The sequence below is a fragment of the Petaurus breviceps genome, unplaced genomic scaffold (genome assembly GCF_028583685.1).
Source record: "Petaurus breviceps papuanus isolate PSGF00001 unplaced genomic scaffold, PetGlider_PUasm1.0 37, whole genome shotgun sequence".
In the NCBI taxonomy this organism is placed as follows: Eukaryota; Metazoa; Chordata; class Mammalia; order Diprotodontia; family Petauridae; genus Petaurus; species Petaurus breviceps.
Window position 1 is genome coordinate 49,235,356 of NW_027186296.1, and position 20,446 is coordinate 49,255,801.

General features: G+C 37.3%; 1 protein-coding gene across 2 annotated transcripts in view; it reads left to right on the top strand.

Annotated features, from left to right (window-relative positions):
• Positions 1-20,446, top strand: part of PCSK6 (proprotein convertase subtilisin/kexin type 6) — a 251,900-nt gene that overhangs the window by 66,091 nt on the left and 165,363 nt on the right. For both annotated transcript variants that reach the window (XM_069098448.1, XM_069098449.1), the window contains exons 3-6: positions 6,932-7,042; positions 7,434-7,577; positions 10,170-10,246; positions 12,967-13,055. In XM_069098448.1, the coding sequence (XP_068954549.1) occupies positions 6,932-7,042; positions 7,434-7,577; positions 10,170-10,246; positions 12,967-13,055 (421 nt within the window). The remainder of the gene's footprint in view (positions 1-6,931; positions 7,043-7,433; positions 7,578-10,169; positions 10,247-12,966; positions 13,056-20,446) is intronic.

Below are 20,446 nucleotides of genomic sequence, written 5' to 3' on the forward strand. Positions count from 1 at the left end.
AGAGAGAGAGAGAGAGAGAGAGAGAGAGAGAGAGAGAGAGAGAGAAATGGTGGCCTTCTCTAGTGGAGCGTGAGGAGAAAGGGAGTTCAGAACTTAAAATGTAACAAATAACAAAACCCCCAAATTAATTGAAAAAAATTGTCCAAGCAAGAGATATGATATGAGGGCCTAAACTAGGATTGGTGGCCACCTGAGTGGGAAGAAACAGACCGATGTGAGAGAAGTAGGGAATGTAAACATGACAAGATTTGGCAAGCAAATGAGGTATCAAGAATGAGATATAGTTTGTAAGCCTGGATGACTAAAAGAATGGCTTCGGGAAAAAAAGGTGCATTTGAGAGAGGGGTGGGTTTGCAGTACAATATAAATAATGATGGGAATCCCTGGAATTCCTATTGGTGAATGTCCGCTCCTTTGCTCTGCTAAAAGATTTCCTTTTCAGTTTATTACTTCTTCTAACTCTCCTTTTCTAGCCCTTTCACACAAATGAAAAGTAAAGATTCTTCATAAAATAATTGGGAAACTATGTTCTAACCATACATGGAACTTTCCATTTTTTTTTCTTTTTTAGTTGAGTTACTTTTTAGCTTATTTTTACTTTTAGAAGTATTCTTATTTCTAAACCCCATAGCTTAGAACTCAATACACCCAGTGATGTGGAAAATACAATATTGTGAGCTTACAGATGATTTTCTTTTTTAAGTAGAAACTCCTAATTCCTAGAACATAGAAATTTTGAAGGACTTGATGTCATTATGTTTTCCATCTTTCAAAGTCTGACATGATCAAGGACAAAGCTTCAATTTAAAATAACATCAAAATAAACTGCCTGAAAGTACATAATGTGCTTTTTTTTTTTGCCCCTTGGTACTGTATTCCCATTCACATGCATGTCTGTGTGGTGTCCCTTCTAAGTAGAACAGTATTTTGAAATGTGCTAAAGAGTTTTTAAGAGAAAAACAAACCAAAAAAAAAGCAGTAATCTTTCAAGTTTTGAGAGATGAAACTCATCTTTTCTTCACAAGTTATGTTGAACAGTTAACTTAACCAATGAGATATCTGTGCAAATATTATATTTCTTCTACAGTTCTTTGGCCATATGTAGTCTACTAACTATCCTATACTGAGGGTATAGAAAGAAGTGACCCTTATATGAGGGAAAGTCTCTTCCCAATGCAATCTTTTAAATGACTTTTTTAGTAAATTTCCTTTTGGGTGGGAAGATGTCATCTTTGTGTGTTGTGGGTTAAATGACTGTTTCCTATGTGCTAGAACTGAATGCTGAGTTAATTGGTAATGAGTCACCAAAATGGTCTTCTGACAAGCCAAGAAAGACAGAATAACACTAACTTTCAGCTTTCAAAAAAGAAATCCAGGTGTCTGGGTGGATGATTGAAGACAATTGCAAAAAGAATTAAATTAAACAGAAGCTGGGAACTAATAGACTAGGAATGTGACTGCCTGGACCAGGAGTCAGAAGAGAGGTTCTAAATAGGCTCTCCTGCTTTCCTAGCACAGTGCCTATCAATCAATTAAATAGCTAATATTTATTAATCACATACTATATACCAGGAAGCTTTGGGAATATACAGAAAAAGCAAGCAGAATCCTTGACATCGAGCAGCTTTCCTTCAAATGGGGGAGACGATATGGACACATATAGGTGCATGCAGGACTGTTGTTTTTCCTCCATTTTTGAAGAGGACCAATGACATCATGAGGTGAGAGCTTGATTCCTGTATGAATTGAATTTAAGTGAGGCTGGGTTGTGAGAAGTCATTAGCCTCATAAAGGAGATACAAGGTAGCCTTAGAGGGGAAGACATTGGTAGCTGGGGGACTGGGGGGGGGAGGAGACAGGGGACTAGGAAAGGCCTATAACTCTTGCAGGAAGCTAGAGATTCTAAGAGGCAGAAGAGAGGAAGGACAGAAGGACAGTGTTTCACATACATTTTAGGTGGCAGCCACCAAAGCTACACCACCATCCAACCCAGGACAGGACACACCTCTATCTTTTCCTGGGACTACCTTTCTTATCATAACAGCATCCTTGGCTTCTCAAAATAATGACAGCAAAATAATGTGGGGGCACAATGCTTTTTTGGTTTTTTTGCTTTTTGGAGGGGGGAAGGCAAGGCAATGGGGTTAAGTGACTTGCCCAAGGTCATGCGGCTGCTAAGTGTTAAGTGTCTGAGGTCACATTTGAACTCAGGCCCTCCTGACTCCAGGGCCAGTGCTCTATTCACTGTTCCACCTAGCTGTCCTGGGAGCACAATGCTTTACAGAAAATAAGCAAGTCAAAGAAATCTCCTCTAATAAATCAAAGAACAAAACTGAAATAATGTGAGTTAGATTCTTATAAGAAGCAAGAAATACCAAAAGTATAATAGAATCTCATTAGAAAAATGTCAACATAATTTATCATTTTATACCAAGAAATATTTCAAAATTCATATGCTCATATTAGAAGATATAGAAAGGATGGGTCTTTGATACAATTTAATTAAAGTCAATAAACATTTAGTAAGTACCTGTGAATGTGAAAGGCAATATTTTAGATATTGAACATACAAAGACAAATAGTTCTTACCCTCAAGAAGCTTACAATCTAGTTGGGGTAGTGGGGAAGGATACAGCATGTAGTTAGATATCTAATAAGAATAATTTGAGGAAAGAGAGAACACTAATAAACTAGGATTAAGGAAGGCACTATAAAAGAAGACATCTGAGGGCAGGTAGGTGGCACAGTGAATAGAGCACCGGCCCTGGAGTCAGGAGGACCTGAATTTAAATTCGACCTCAGACACTTAACACTTACTAACCATGTGACCTTGGACAAGTCACTTAATCCCAATTGTTTTGCCTTCCCCCTCCAAAAAGCAAAAAAAAGACACCTGAGTTAGTTCTTGAAGGATGTCTAAAGATTTTAAAGAAGAAGATTTTTCCTCAAGTAGATAAAAGAATTGAGTAGAAAAACAAGGGTCAACATATAAACGAAAAATACTTAAAGTATTTCTATGGGGAAATAAGAAGAGGTACAAAACATGGAGTATACTATTTATAACCCCATCCTATCCCCATAGGCTGACCCTGGATGAGGTCAGGGTTGGAACCTGTCATAGGCAGGTTTCCTGGTGCTGTTGGAAGCTTTCCCACTTTCGGTGAGTTGGGGGAACATTGTGGCAGAGAAGTTCTTATTCTAAGCATTAGGGGCTAGAAATTCCAGTGACAAGTCCAACCAAGGATTCTTGTCAAGATACAGGCTGTAAAGCTGATAGGTGGAAAGGAATGTCTGGAGTGGAAGCCAGGTCAAAATTAGGCTCAAAAAAAAGTCAAAGGGAGCAAACAAGAAATGAGATCTGAGACCAGACTACAGGACTTTGCTAACAAGTTTGAAAACAGGAAGTTGGACTTTGGCAAAGAATTCTGCTGCATTTAATACTGTCAGTGTTTGCTAGCTCCACCCACCAACTTTGTCTCAATTTAACCTCGCTAGTTAGTACCTGCTACTGCTAAAGCCATGGCAGTATTGAAATATTTGGGTGCCCAGTTTTAATGACTTTTATTGACCACATATATTATTAGGACTGTTAGCAATCACCATAAAACAAGAAAAACATTAGGGAGATTAATGGGGGAAATTAAGAAGTCAAAATAATGTTTACTGGTGACAAACTTGTATACTTAGAAGATTCAGTGGTCCCAAAAGCAACTGAAAATAATTGTGACAGTAAGTAGCTGCATTAAATTCTCAGACTCCAAAACATTAAGCATTTATCAAAATGATCATGTATAGGGCAAAAACCTAAAAATAGACCAATGGAAGAAAATGTAGATATCAGTATCCAATAAATGTATAGAAAATAGAAACTGTGAAAAGGGTCAATTATTTAACAGATATTGAGAACACATAGCAGAATGGGAGAAAATAAATTGAGATAATAATCTCACTGTATGATACATCAAATTCGAGTTGAATAGATTCATGCTTTAAAAGGAATTGTGATTTTATCTACAGTATGCAGGACATTCCCAACAATAGCATAGATCAAAACTCCCCATGATTTTAGTCTTCTTGGGTTCTTGTAACCACAATAATGTTAACTGGTGACCAAATCATACAATTAATCACAAGGCTAGGGCTCAAAGCCTGTCTAAGATTTGTTAGAGTTTGTGTTCCTCTGTCATAGCCTTAAAAAACCCAGAGTCCTCTCCACTCCATGATAAGGCATCAAAGTGGGGTTTTATTGATTGGACCATAGATTAGCAAAATAAAGAACCTATAAGAAATAGAATAAAATGGGATAATTTATGCATTACTTGGGAGACAAGTTATCTATTGAAATATAAGAAATCCCATTAGATGATTCAATTATATAAACAAAAACTCTACAACAAAAATAGTTTAACTGAAATAAAAAGAAAAATTGCAGATTGAGAAAAAATATTTGTGGCAAATGGAACAAAACTTCCAAAATTTTGCAAAAAAGCAGTTACAAATATTTAAGGGAAATACCAACTGTCTAATGGAAAAATGGTCAAACAGACAACTCACAACATAGTTTTGTCTTTAAAAATCATTATACCTTGAATTGCAGCTTAAGCTCCTCAAGAAAAGTGATAGTTTGGTTCAACCTATTTGTATGCCTAATTCTAGTTAATTAAATGGGGCAACTGACCTGAGGGTGTTGCTCTCAAAAGCTTGCTACAAGGAGGTGTCTAAAAGGAGAGAACTAAGGACCAAACTCTTGAGTTGTGGGAGCCTGACACATTATCATAATTCTAACATCAGGACCATTTTATGAGAGAATAGCAGGATACTCCAAACTTGATTATCTGTAGTCACTTATCAATGATAATTTAGGTGCTCAGGTTCTCACATTAATTCTTCCAAATCAAAAGTGAATTGAAGTCAGTGTACCTTACTATACACCTAACTTGTAACCAAGGAGTAACATATACTAGGGAGAGGAAGGTTCTCTGCATGGTCATTATTGCAAATGAAATATTAGGTAACCTGGTCTTTTTGTTTGTATTCCATAGATTACCATGATTATTTCCAGCTATAGGATATTAACGAATAGAGTATCTAGCATGATACAATGATGGGGATGTTTCTGTACTACCAAAAAAAAAACCTAATCCTGGGGAGCTTATAGTCATTTAATGGTATGTGTGATTGTTTTTAAAATATGATACATAAAACTTCACTTGAAAAGAAATGTCTGAGTGTAGCAATTTTCTGTTGAGTAAAAGTTATTGTATTCTAGGAAATGGGTTTGTATGTGTGTACATATATATCCATATTCATATCTATCTATCTATCTATCATCTATCTATCTATCTATCTATCTTTAGTAAATGATGAATCTGCAAAGTGTCATCGGGGAATATGATGAACAGTTTCTGAATTTATAGGCTGAGTTGCCATAGAAATATTTGATAATTCATTTAAATTACCTGGTAGTTTACACTTGGAATTTTTATTTAGTGTTCACTCTGGAATTTGAATTGCTGTTTGGACTATAGTTTACTTTGTAGAGCTTATATTTTACTTTGAAGAGAAAAAAATACATTATTGTTGTTGATCGGTATTTAATAAGCTCATGTGTGTTTTGTTGCATGTAGGTGAGTTTATAGTACTGTCCTCTTTTAAGTTATTCCAATTCTTTTTTGAGAAGGCATTTTGACCCAGCATCCTAACATGTTTTTGTCACAAAAAAGTCATCCTTTGCCTAACCTGTTTTGTTTTGAAACCTGATCTGTGATTTCACTGGGGTAGGGAGACCTCAGTAAGGAATTTTCCTTATCTTTGTAAGTCAGCATCTACTCTTCCATTTCTAGCTTTGGAGTTGGAGTTGCATGGGATCATTAAGAGATTAAATGACTTGAATGAGTCTGTGTCCAAGGTGGAATTTACGAAGGTCTTCCTGTATAATCACACTGAGGGGATTTCTTCTATCCTTTTCCCTAGTGGTGATCCATGTGAGGACAGGCTAGAAGGGTCCTTCCTATGTTTTTGTTCGTGGGACCATCTAAGCGGGACTCTGGCTTTGTGGAGGAAATTGTCCAATAGATTCAAGACAGATGACCAAAGTAGAAAGCCAGTCTAGGTTTTTGCTAGAACTAGTGAATTCCTTTTTCTTGCAAAATTTCCTTTGAGAAAAAGATTATTATTTTCTTACTTACAATCTTCCTTTCTCATAATTCCATGAAATTGCTTACTTTTTCTTGAACCTCTTCAGGACTAAGGTGATCAGGCATCCCAATTTTGAACTTTCAGGAAAATGTCCTGAAAAATCTTGCCAATTCACCTTTTTCCATTTCATAAATTCCTTCACTATTTTAAAGATATTTATTTTTGTAGGTAATATTCTTTTTGTCATAGATTGTAGTTCCATACTTTAATAAACAGCCTTCACAGTTTGTTCTTTGTGAAAAATTCATCCCTTTGCAAGCAACCTTTTGGTCTAATAGTCTTTCTGACCTGAGCTTGGGTGATTCTTAGGCAACAGACACTTTACATTGCTCAGCCCCATCCTGTATTCCAAGCCTTGGCAGGACCTTCTGGCACTTATACCCTACTGGTATACATCTAGAGAACCAATGGTCATCTCTATGCCACAAAGAAGCATCCAAAGGAGACTTTAGTAGATTGACAAAATAAACAAAGTATGTTAAATAAGTATTGTCCTGTCTTCTGGAATTTAGAATCTGAAATTTTACAATGGCATGGTGATATATGCAGATATATCAAATGACATAACACCTATCAAGGGCTTAGCACAGTCCTTGGCACATAGTAAACACTATGTAAATGTTAGCTATGAGGATAATGATGATGACATTGAAAATGTAAATCTACATTACATGTGATGCAGCAGAAGGTAGAAAGTAATAGTATAAATAAATATGATTTTTTTTTATGGTAGGTGAAGTGGCTACAGCAACAAGAAGTTAAACGGAGAGTGAAGAGGCATGTTCGAAGTGATGCACATTCTATTTATTTCAATGACCCAATATGGTCCAACATGTGGTACATGGTAAGCAGAAGTACCTTCCTTTTAGAAGTATTTTAGGTATTGGTAAGTCAGTTTTATACATATTCTTGTGACTAAATGATAGGGTCACCCCAAAAGAATACATGGATAGGGGGAAAAACACCAGAAGAGGGGTAATGCCTCTCTACACAAATGATGAGGAAAGCTTAGAACAGAACAACCAAATGCAATATTTTATCTTTACTCCTGGGAAAATAAATTAGTTATTTGATATAAGGCCTGTTACTTAAAGCACGAGGAGTTGTTTTTTAACACTTGTTCATGTGCATACATGAATATAGTCATGCCTGAGCTCTTTAATTAGTACCAGTTGGATAGATGGAATGTATTATGGTTCAGCTTCTGTGTTTTGGGGATTCATTTGTTTGCTTAGCACTGCGGGGATAAGCACAGTCGCTGCCGATCAGAAATGAATGTCCCTGCAGCATGGAAGAGAGGCTATACGGGAAAAAATGTTGTGGTGACCATTCTGGATGATGGAATAGAGAGGAATCACCCAGACCTAGCAGCTAATTATGTAAGTTGAACTTTATTTTATTTATACTTCCCTTGGTATAGATGTGATAACGTATAGCCTCATAGGATTGTTTTATATTGTCTATTTTTCTCCAAAGAGAAATAGCCTTTGAAAGGCTCTGCCTGGATTCTCCAGAAAATTACATCCTTCTATAAAAATTCAAATCTCTTCTATAGTGGCCTCCGCTTTAACTTTGCATCTTCAAAACCAAGGATTTGAATTCAAATTCCATAAGCAAATGCTTGTTTTGTTTTTTAATATTGAAAAATCCCATCTTGTCCACTTACTATCTGACTTCATCCCATTCTGACTCTTAACCCATGTTCAAAATCAGATTGCTCCAACTGCAATGTGATAGCTCCTCTTTGATAGGTAGGTAGGTAGGTGGGAGGGAGGGAAGAAAGGAAGAATAGTCATTGATCTCAAGACACTTCCATTCACCTGGTGGGATGAAACATGTCATGTAATGTCAGAAGGAAAGGAATCTTTAAAAAAGATTACCCCTAGAAAACAATGAGGTCAATTCTATTTCCGCAGCCAAGAATGATAAAATATTATAAATTCAATGGAATTCAGTGTAAATATAACCTGTTTCTTGTACATGTGCTATAATGTTGTAGCTGACTACATTGTCTCTGGCACAGAGTTTTGTTTGGAACATAGGCAAAGGTCAAACAGGGATGAAGCCAGAAATCCAATTGATAAAAGCTGATTTTTCAGTATTAAACATATTACACACATAATATACATAAATATTATTTATATACATACATGTATTTTTTTGTCCTAACCACTACTATGATAGCTTCAGAGAATCACTTGACCAGAGTAAGGAGATCCTTTCATTCTGAGACTCAAGAACACGTTTTGTGTTTGATCATTGGCCTTTGAAAACATTGTGGAGATGATGATGATGATTCTTTTCATTAAGATAACGACTTTTGGAAACTGAATAAAAGAATTAAGATATAAGTATATTCTCTGTAGGCTCACTGACAGCATCCTTCATACAATCCTAGTAGCAGATAGGATAATGGGAAGGATATTTTTATTATTATATGCAGGGTATTCAAAAAGTCTTAGTACAACTTTAATCTATTAAAGCTTAAAACTGAACTAAGACTTTTGGGACAGCCCTGTATTTTTTGTTACATTCTCCTGTCCTTGTGGAAGAGCAAAAGCCTGAGAGCTTTCCCTGGGCTTTCACTCATTCTGACCCTTGGGGCTGCTAAGGAAGGCTTAGCAAAGTTCCTGGTACATAGTAGGCACATAATAATTGTTGATTTGACTTAACATTATTACATAATAATGTGTAAATAGCATATAGTATTACTATATTTTAATATAAGATAGAGACTGAACCATTGAATTCATTAGCATAAGCAACTCCCACCTGAAGAAATTCCTTCTACCAATACAGGTCTTAGAAGATTGCCATATGACACAGAAAATTTAAGTGACTTGCTCAGGGTCACACAGTTAGCATGTGCCAAAGGTGAGACTTGAATCCATGTTCTCCTGGCTCTGAGGCCAGACTCTATCCAGTATCCCATCCTGTTCATATTATATGACATGATATGTTACATTATGTAAAAAGGAATTAGGTTGTGGGATATTATTATAATAATATCACTGTTGTTTTTTCTGCTCCCACAGCTTAACCAAAGGATATTTTAGTGAGCTTGCAAAGACTGCACATACATCATCACATTTTTATTCACCTGTAAAAAGTAACCACCTGAGCAGTCATCTATAGAATTATAAAAGAATAATAGCAGGATAGGAACTTGTCTCAGCTCCACTTCTATCTGAATCTTATAAAAGATGAGAACAAGAAAATCACAAGTTAAAACTATGTAGAAGCAGGTCAAGGTAATGCCACTCCTGTTGTCCTATCTGGAGCTGGAACTATCCCAGGGATGCTCTCAGAGAATCTCTGTAGACTCTTGTATCTTAATACTCATCCATTTGTGCAACAGATCTCAGAACACTATATATAAAAGAATATTTAAGGAGTGCAACTTGTCCTTGGACTTCATTAAAAATATAAAAAGAATGAGGTAAAAATAATTTAGATGATAATAATAACTGGAGCACTTTATATGCAGGGCTGTTAGAACTGAGAATTTTGGCCTATTAAAGTTATGTAGATTGTGCTTGGACTATAAATTCAAGTTTAGATTTTAATCTCTACCTAAATTAATCTGTATCTAAAGTTGTATCTATACATAAATTGTCTTATTGAAGTGGAGAAATTACATGATATGATTGCAGTACCTTGTAGATCAGGCACTTTTGGTAGATTTTTGTTTAAAGCAATTGGGGTTAAGTAACTTGCTCAAGGTTACACGGCCAGTTATTTCTGGGTGTGGTGCTAAGTATCTGAGCCTGGATTCCATCCCCAGGTCATCCCAACACTGGGGCTGGTGCTCTTACTCACTGTGCTATTGGTAGATGTTTTCTGCAACCATCAAGCATTTATTTTTGTTTCAGTAAAAGAAATTTAAAAACCCAGTGCTTTCAAATGTAGATAGGGTTGCTGTGTGTTGTGTAATTTGTATTCTTTCACTTACTGAGACACATTAATTTTAGGATGCCTATGCAAGTTATGATGTCAATGGAAATGACTATGATCCTTCTCCACGCTATGATGCCAGCAATGAAAATAAGTATGTCTTTTCTTCTCTTTCTCAGACACCTAAAAGTAATATTATACACAGAGAGACCTAATAAAATGAATGAAATTCAAATGCTTACCTACTTTTGGATGTGGTTTGGAATGTGATCTGGAAACCTTAAAGTCCATAAGTTGATAAGAGGCAAGGTAGCATTGTAAAAAGAGTACCTAGCTTGAAGTCGGGATCATAGATTTAGAACTGGAAGATACCTTTGGCGTCTTCTAGGCCAGCCCCTTCATTTTGCAGATCAGGAAACTAAATTTAAGTCAATTGCCTAAGGTCATACAAGTAGAAAGTGGCCAAGGTAGGATTCTAACCCAGGTCCACTTATTCAAATTAGTACTGTTTCTATGACCCCACACTGCCTCCCTTGTGTAGGTTTTAGTCTTATCTTAGATAATTAACTATGTGACATTAGGCACTTCCCTTACCCTTCCTCAGCCTCAGCTCCCTCATATATAAAATGTATTAATAGCACTGATTTCATATGGCTGTTGTGAAACTCAGATGAGATAGAGAAATGGATATAAAAGACTTTATAAGTAATATAATGCCATATAATTAGCAGCTATTATTATATTCTTCTGTTTTATTATTATATAAAGAGTATCATATAGAAACACACATAGACATAGATATGTTTAAAACTTCTACTGATAAAATACTTCAAGGTGTGCAAATTGTTTTATATATTATTTTATTTGACTTTCACAATAATTCTGTGAGGCAAGTGCAGTAGGTATGATTAGTCCCATTTTACAGACAAGGAACCAAGGCTGAATGACTTGTCCATACTTGCATGGTAAGTATCTAAGGCAGCACTGGAATCTAGGCCTCCTTGAATTCAAGTCTAGTGTTCTAGCCATTCTACTATGTTAAATGACTTGGACCTGGTCATTTCCAGGCATCAGTGGGCGTTAGTCACTGATATTGGTCACTAGTAGCATTCTCTTTTTCTTTATGTATTCTAATTGTTATACCTTGTTCCATTAAAACCTGTTCTAAATATTTTGATATGATTCCTAAGTCTAGCTCCTCCCTGACTGCTAGACTTTGAAGTAGTTGGTAATTAGGTTCTGAGCTGAAGAGTACTCTCAGCTGCATGGAGAAAAGAATTGCCCTTGGCCTATTAGAGGAACATCAGGGCTTTTTCCTGATGTTGGTAATTGGTGGAGAGTAGGCAGTTGGCTCCTGGATGTTTGTGACAGAGTATGTTGAAAGTGAAATACACAGTCTGTGGATAATAGAGTATTGTTGGAGTGTTATTGTTAGACTTGGAATGATTTATGGCATAAGAGAGACAGACACAGTGGTTAACTAGTTAACACCAGAGTGAGCGAGCTGAGGGTGTGTGAGTCAGTGCATGTGTTTGTGGAGGTTGTTAAGGTGTGGATCCCTGAGCAATTTGAGGGTGTGTTTCAAGCCTTTCAAAGCAGATCCGTGGAGGGTTAGGGAACAAGGAGGATGAAGGTCCTGAAACTAGGTGGAGGCTGACATGCTCCCCTTGTGACTTGAGCCTTGAAAACGAGTGCGCTCTCGGTCCAAGCCTAATTCCTATAGATTGGTTCTAATCATTGGTAACAGTGATTACAAAGCTTTAGAAGATGTAGCTATCTGATGAGCACAGTCCTGAGCCTCCAGTAGTCTCTGTACATGAAAAGAGAGAGCTTGGGGTGGGAATGCAGGAGTGGACAAAGAAGAATAGAATACAGACATATCCAGAATCTGGATGAGCATGTAATTAATGACAAGCAGTGTCTGGGAGGCAAGAGTAATAATAGTGAATGAAGAACAGATCTCAGAATCAGGAAAATGGGTTCAAGTCCTGAGTCTGACATAAACTGGCTATATGTCCTGAGGCAAGTTGCTTCACTTATCCCCTTAGAGCTATGTATAAAAATGTTGGACTCTGATAATTTCATAAATGAAAAAAAATTCAATGAGGTTGCTCTATCAACCAGTCATAAATCCCTGCTTCAAGAGTGCTCTTCATACCATACGTCCTAAGTTGCTCAATATAAAGGACTCTCCTCATAAAATGCATCATCACAGTGATCCTGTTGTGAAGTTTTGATTCCTGAAAAGCAGGCTTGAATCTTGCTGTTGAGAGAGAGGAGTAGGGGAATCCTGTTAACAGCAGTAGATTGAATAAGTGAGTGAAAAATAAAGATAATCTCTTTGAAAGGGCTGAGTCATAACTATTTTTAAGGAAGGTCTTTAATTTGGCTAATGATACAAATTCTCTGTGGACTCTCCTTGTGGTTTTCATTTTTAAAGCTCCCCATATTTTTGTTTTCCACCAGGGGGATCGACAGGAAGCAACACATTTTAAAATGGGGTCATTCCTGTGAAAGGCAATTCATTTTGCTGATAATTTCTTTGTAGTCCCCTGGCTGCTGTTGAGTGTTAAATTAAGAGCATTCTTTCTCAGCTTCTGTTTAAATGGCCATAGAAATGAGCACCATGGCATTGTTGCAGCATCACATGGGAAAGGAAGACAGGCCATGATTGGGGATAGATATTGGGGTGAATAATGGAATAACTACATAAGGTTTTTAGCAAAAATGTTGATGGCAAAGAGCATGAAGAATGTGAATCTTACAAACATGTGTCTTGCTGCACTTAACTTGAGGTAATGTTGTGTAATCTTTGGAACTTTCTGCACAGTTCACCTGATTTCTTTTTTCCCCTTCTCCCCACATCTGCTCTAGGCATGGTACTCGTTGTGCTGGTGAAGTCGCTGCCTCAGCAAACAATTCCTATTGTATAGTGGGCATTGCATACAACGCAAAGATAGGAGGTAAGCCGAGGCTTGGGTGGCTTCTCTTTTTTTTTTTTTTTAAAGAAATTGGGGTTAAGTAACTTGCTCAAGGTTACATGGCCAGTTATTTCTGGGTGTGGTGATAAGTATCAGAGCCCGAATTCAATCCCAGGTCATCCTGACTCTGGGGCTGGTGCTCTTACTCACTGAGCTACCTGGCCCCCCTATTGGGTGGCTTCTCTTTAAGGGGCCAGCTTGACAACTTAATCCATTACATTTCCTCGGCCATTACAGGCTGTTTATCCTAAAGTCTTTACAGCAGTCATCTATATATGAATTGAGAGCAATCTCTAGGAGGTTATTAGTAAGTAATCATCTTTATCATTTCACAGGTAATGCCCTGCACATGGTAGGTGGTTAATTAATGTTTGTTGACTGACTTACTGACTGACTAAAATATGTAGAAACCCTAAGATCCCCTCATATTCATTGTCTGCTGATTTCAAAAAAGACATGTGATTGGTACAATAAAAGACAACCTTGCAGTCTCCTTTACAACAGTCTCCTAGTCATACATCAAAATTACTCAGTATATATTAGAAAATATGACAAAAATAGCCCTATCATGCCCCCCCCCACATTAAACATCAGACAAGGGATAAAATATGGTAGCTTTTTTCTTCCTAAAGATATTCACAACTGTGATGGAAGAGATCCTGCCTAGAGTTCAGATGGAAAAGATTGTTCTTATAGATGGTTAGATTCTCTAGATGCTTATGTTTGTAGATGACATTATTCTATTTGCATTGAGCCCCAGAACATTGCAGCATCTATGGGGAGAGATCTGTAATCACCAAAAGGAGTTTAATCCATTTCTATTGCCCTGATTTCAGCATCAATTTTTGGTGTTGTTCTATGGAGTCTGTCCATCATTGTGTATGTCTAGTACAATCAGTACAAATGGAGTATAAGTTGGGTCCAGAGTTACATAGGAGGATAAGAACAGGTTGGATATCCTTTGGGAAATTGCAGAGTTCCTTTACTGACCCCAAGCTTCCCACAATAGCCAGGGTCCATCTTTTTCATACTAACATTCTACTAGGAAAAATGGAGAGGGATGGAGGGAGAGAGACAGAGGGAGAGAGAGAGATTGAAGCATCTTTTAAAAAATTACACAGAAGATTGCAAAAGAAACAGAAAGAATCACAGACAAGCAGGGCAGTTTTTAAAGTTATATGTTGAATTTATTATATATTTGAAAAGATATATGCAACATGCTAAGCCATATATAAAATAGATTCAGTTTCATGATCAATCCTGTTTTCTATTCAACTATTTATGTGAAAAAAAAACAATATTCTACTAGTTTTGCTGTATGGTAGGAAGACATAAAATACAATGGCTTCTGAATAAGCAATAATGATTATCAGACAGAAGGCAATAGAGAGGCATGTGATGGGTGTGAACAGGCTGCAACATATAACCAGTGAAGAACTCTAAAGAGAAAAAAGACATTAAAGAAATGTATAAGAGGAAGACGAGATGGACTGGCCATGTAGCAAGAATGATGGATGACATTTAGACAACTGTAGTGCCTTACTGGTGCCCATGATTGTCAGAAGAAATGGGAAGACTGCCTTCATCTCATCGAGTAGATCCCTTGTGGTAAAATTGCAGGATGATATGAACAAAAATCACAGAACAAGAGGGCATCGGTGGGTTGTGTGTGATCTGCATTACTGGAGCGAAATCCTGAATCTATGGGATCACAGTCTTTTCATCACAATGGATAGAATTAGGGTTTCTGACTTGGAGTTAGAAAGACCTGGCTTCAAATACTGCCTCGGACATTTACTATCTGTGCAACCCTGGGCAAGTCACTTAACTTCTGTCTGTATCAGTTTCCTTTGTGTAAAATGAGGATGATTTTCATCTGCTTTACAGGGTTGCCATGAGAATCACATAAGATTTTACACACACACACACACACACACACACACGCACACATACACAGTATACTTCGAAAACCTCAAGTACATGTCAGCTGATATTTCCTTGCCCAGTCTACATTACATGCTGCTGCTAGACTGATCTTGCTAAAAGTACCTCTTTGCCCAATACCTGCCACTCAGTCGCCTTCCCCCCCCCCACTGGATCCACATAACCTCTAAGAGAAAGTGCTAATTCCTTAGCCTAGCAAGGAAAGTCCACCATTACCCAGCCCCAACCTAGCAATCCAATTATCTATTATGCTCTATGCAAGAACCCTCTGATTTAGCCAGAATGGGCTACTCATTATCCTCTGAGTAGTTCCTTCAATATTTCTGCTCCCTTTCCTTGTCTTCTACCCTTTCCCCATCCCATTTTCTCATGCTAGCATTCAAAGACTAGCTCAAATTCCATATTCTCCATAAAGTGTACCCTAACCATCATGGTTCACTCTTACTACACTAGAATTGAGAGTTAGGAGGAGGAAAAGATCCTTACTTACTGTTTGTACCTCTCATTTGGGACAGCTGGATTATATACTGCCTTTCATATCACCTATTCTTTATTTTTTCATATGCGTGTCTTACCTCTCCTTGCTTTTAAAGGGCATAAAATACGATGTGAAGTTTCTTCCTATCTTTTATGGTGCCTATCATTTTGTACTTCATTCACTTGCCTCATATTTATTGAGCACCTACTACATTCCTTGTACTCTGCTAGCAGATGAAAGGATGCAAAAAAAATGTTTTATGTAGATAGTTGGCACTCGATAAATATTTACTGAATGAATTTATAGCAAAAGTCAGTAAGTATTAGGTAACTAACCTCTTCTTAAGCCTTTCCAATCATTCTCTTGTTTGGATATGTATTCATTTTTCCTTTACCAGATGAGCTTCAGAAAACAAATAGTGAGAAAGGTGGCACTTCTGCCTTTCTACCTCTTCCTTTTTAACTTCTTTGAATGTAAGGTAGCTTTATCAGGGTGGTTCACAGGTAAATAAAAGAGGAGGGAAAACAGATTCTCTGGAATCGTCTTGCCTTAGTGAAGTGTTTCTGCTTTAAAAGCAAGAACTTGAAACCTTTACTGAGCTAACCTTTGGCATCCCCAAGCTAACTTTTTGTCCCTGGTGTTATTTAGTGGTAAGTATAATACTGAGAAGAAAATACAGATGACAGAATAATCTATAAGGGACAACTATTATAGGATGAATTGGAAGAGTGTATAACCTCTATCTTGTATTCTCTATTTTAAAACCTCTGTATTTCAATTTGTGAGTAATTTTTTTTTAAATCCATATGGGAGAAAAAAATTTCTCACTCAACAAGTATTCAAGTGTCTACTAGACGCTAAACTGTACGTAAACTAGGTAGTAGGGTGGAAGGCCTGGAGTCAGGAGGACCTGAGTTAAAATCTGACCTCAGACACTTACTAGCTGTGTGACCCTGGGCAAGTGACTTAAGCTGCTTACCTCAGTTTCCTCATCCATAAAATGAGCTGGAGAAAGAAATGGCAAACCACTTCAGTTTCTTTGCCAAGAAAACCCCAAATGGTGTTGCGCAGAGTCAAACACAACTAATCAGCTAAATAACAAGCAAAAAAGGTGCTGGACACTGGCTATACAAAGAAGAAATAGGAATAGTTTAAGTTTTCAAAGAGCTTCTAGTCTGTTGGGGGAGACAACATGTGTATATGTAGATATATGTACACAGTAGATACTATGTGATTTTGGGGGGAAGACACCACAACTGAGAAGAATTGGGAAAAGCTTCATGCACAAAACAGGATATGAACTGAGCCTTGAAGGAAATTAGGTATCAGATGAGCTAAGACAGGTGACGTTAGTACATTTGGAAGATGCTCACAGAATGTCTTCACCACCACTCATTTCCCTGGTGCTAGGCTGAGAATGTAAATAGCCAGCATACCTGAATAACCAGCTACCATGAATTTTGCATTACCCCTGCTGGAATTTTCCACTGGGGAAATTTAAAAAAGAGTTTTGCTGCTTTTTATGTAAGTACAACACATTTAGGTCTACACATTAACAGATATCAAAGGATAATGGCTAGTTATTCCCAGTCCTGTATATTTGACCCTCAAGAATGAGGAGCAATATGCTGCAGTGTAAAGAACACTGAATTTCAAAAATCATGGACCTGAGATTGAATACAAACTCTGCCACTTATTATGTGAGCGGCCTTCGGTGAATCCTTTAAACTTCCTGGGTCTCAGTTGCCTTAGATGAAAAATTAAAGGGTTAGATTAAGATAAAGTCTAAGATCTATCAAGCCTATAAACTTAGAATAGAGTTGGGGGGGGGGGATCTTCAAAGTAAGACATTAAGTATATGGTGTGTAAAGCCCAGTATACAGAGCTGAGAAACATACAAATGCCATGTTCTTTGCCATCTCTGACCCCTAAGATGGATACAATCAATCAAAGAGCATTAATATTAATTTTATATATAATATATTATATAATATTTATACTTATTATATATTATATAATAATTAAATTATTACCTATTATATAAGATATATAATTATATATGAATATATAATATTTAAATTAATTCTTGGTCACTTAGTCTTACAAATTCATTGAAAGAAAAAATCCCTATGTTCTGGGAACTTATAATCTAACAAGGAAAACAAGAAGTACATATATGGGTATTTACAGAATAAATATAAAGAGAATAAATGTAAATAAATACAAAGTAGTTAATGCAAGGTCATTTGAGAGGGATGGCATTAGCAGTTGGGGAAATCAGAAAGGGCTTTGTGAAGAAGGCATTGCTTGAACTGCCTCTTACATGGGTCCTATGAGGCTGAGGTCAAGAGAAAGGGCATTTCAGGAATGGAGGATGAGCAATGCAAAGGCATGGAGATAGGAGATGGAGTGCTGTCTATGAGGAACGGAGAGAAAGATATTGTAGAGTATGGAAAGAGGAATAATGCCATTGTTGTTTGTCTTTTGTTTTCAAAGAGGACCAATGACATCATGCATCATAATGTCTTGACTTGTGAGTGAATTGGATTTAAGTGAGGCAGAGTTGCACAAAGTCATCAGCCTCACTATCCCTTTTTGAGTCACCGAAGTCCAATGGTAGGACAAAAGTCAAAACAACTGGTGATGGCCTAGGATGTAGAGGAGGACCTTGGTGTCTTCAATGTCTGACCAAGCTCTAAGCACTCCACATCTCCTGCTTCAGCCACCTTCATAGCCATTGTAACAAATTGTTCTCATGTACCCATTCTTCATGGGAAGGTTTTCACATACTTGAGGTAGACATCCCCCTACCTCACTGATGGATTTGGAAGCCTGTCAGTTACCATCCACCGTCTACCAAGACAGTTTTCCAGGGTGTGATGCCAGCATGTACCACACCTTGGCAAACCATTTCTGCAGATAGGCTAACCCCAGGGAGTGGTCAGCAGTGTCAAATACAACACGTGGGCCAAGTCCAAACCTGATGGACTGAAAAAAAGGTCATCAGATTGGGCAATTAAGAAGTGGTTGAAAAGAAAATAAGGATAGAGACGTATGTAAAAACTGAGTGTCAGTTATAATCGCATTCTACCATAGATAGAGATGGTCAGTGAAAGTCCCAGAAATAAAAAATTGTCTTCCTTGAATTGAAAGACATATAAAAATAACTTACAGGGAGGCTAGGTGGCACAGTGAGTGGCACCAGCCCTGGAGTCAGGAGGACCTGAGTTCAAATCCGGCCTCAGACACTTAACACTTATTAGCCATGTGACCTTGAGCAAGTCACTTTGAGGAACTCAGGATTAGAAGAGCCAGCTTGATACATAGTCATATATTTATGTACAAGTATTTCTTCATAGAATTGATGGGTTCCTGAAGAGGTAGCTGTGAAACATGTTTCTATAAATTGAATCACATTTTCTATCTGGCATTCATTTTAAAATTGAAATATGTCTTCTAGAAAAAAATATAACATCTAAATATAAAAATTGCAGAAAGGATCAACCAATTTTCATAGGTATAAAGTTAAAGCAATAGAATATTACTACCATTTTTCTAGAAAGGGCATGTCAATGGATTTCCCTATTGTCCCACTCATTTATCATCTCTGTGTCTTCCCAGACCAAAATTTCCAAGGCTGGCCACCATTCCCCTATAAGTGCTATCTCTGCCATTAGAATATAAGCTCCTTGAGGTCAGAGATTGTCTTGCTTTTGTATTCTATCCCTAGGGCTTGACAAATAGTACACTCTGAATAAATATATTTTCATTCATTCACTCATACAGCAAAATCGTTCTAGTATATATTCTTTACTGAAACTGGAAAAGTACGGTTTTATATTGGAAACTTTATTCCCATGAGGCCAGATCCATATGACAGAGATATACCTTATATTTTGTCTAGGCCTCTAACCTTTGTCTATGTGTCTCCCAAATTAAATGTTTTATATCTAAGCCTTCAAACTCGTGTGGTATCTGTTGCGCTGTTATGTTGTTGGGGGTGATCACTGGACCTTCTAAATCCTTCAGTTTAACAAACAATGAGCATCTACTACCTGCAAAACATTGTGTTAGGCACTGGATATACAGATCCAGAAGTAGCCCAGACTTGTATGTCTATGCACTTGAGGAGTCTACACCTTTATGGGTAGTAGGACAAATATGATACAGGAGAGCAAGAGAAAGTCAAAGGAGACATCCAGTCAAAGGCTATGAGAAACTTGAAGGGGAGACAGCCCAATTTCACATGAGGGGAAGGGGATGGATGGTGTCAGTTGAGTCCTCGTGGAGGAATTGTCAACTGAGTTTGAACTTCAATAGACAGAGATGGAGGGTAACATTCTTTTTTTTGCTTTTTTTTTTGCTTTTTGGAGGGCAATTGGGGTTGACTTGCCCAAAGTCACATGACTAGTAAGTGTATCAAGTGTCTGAGGCCGGATTTGAACTCAGGTCCTCCTGACTCCAGGATCGGTGCTCTATTCATTGCACCACCTAGCTGCCCCCAAGGGTGACATTCTTAACCCTGAGAAAATCACTTCACTCCACTCAGAATGGGTCCTCATCTGTAAAATGGGGATAATCTTATCAGTAGTTTCTCCCATGAGGTTGTTATGAAGACTGAGTAACACAGTGTACCCAAAGTACTTTACAAATGTTACTCAGGATGTCCCAAAAGAATTAATGCCATTTTAAGCTATTAGAGCTCAATAGCTCGGACACTCCTGCCCTCCCTGAAACACACCTATTAACAAATATGATACAGGGTGTCCCAAAATAATTGGTATAGTTTTAAGCTATTAGAGCTCAATAGCTCATGTGTGTATGTTGTATATGTATATGTGTATGTTAACAAATACTGTAGTATCCCAAAAGAATTAGTGCCATTTTAAGCTATTACAGCTAAATAGCTCTTACACACACACACACACCTTCTATTAACAAATACTATGCA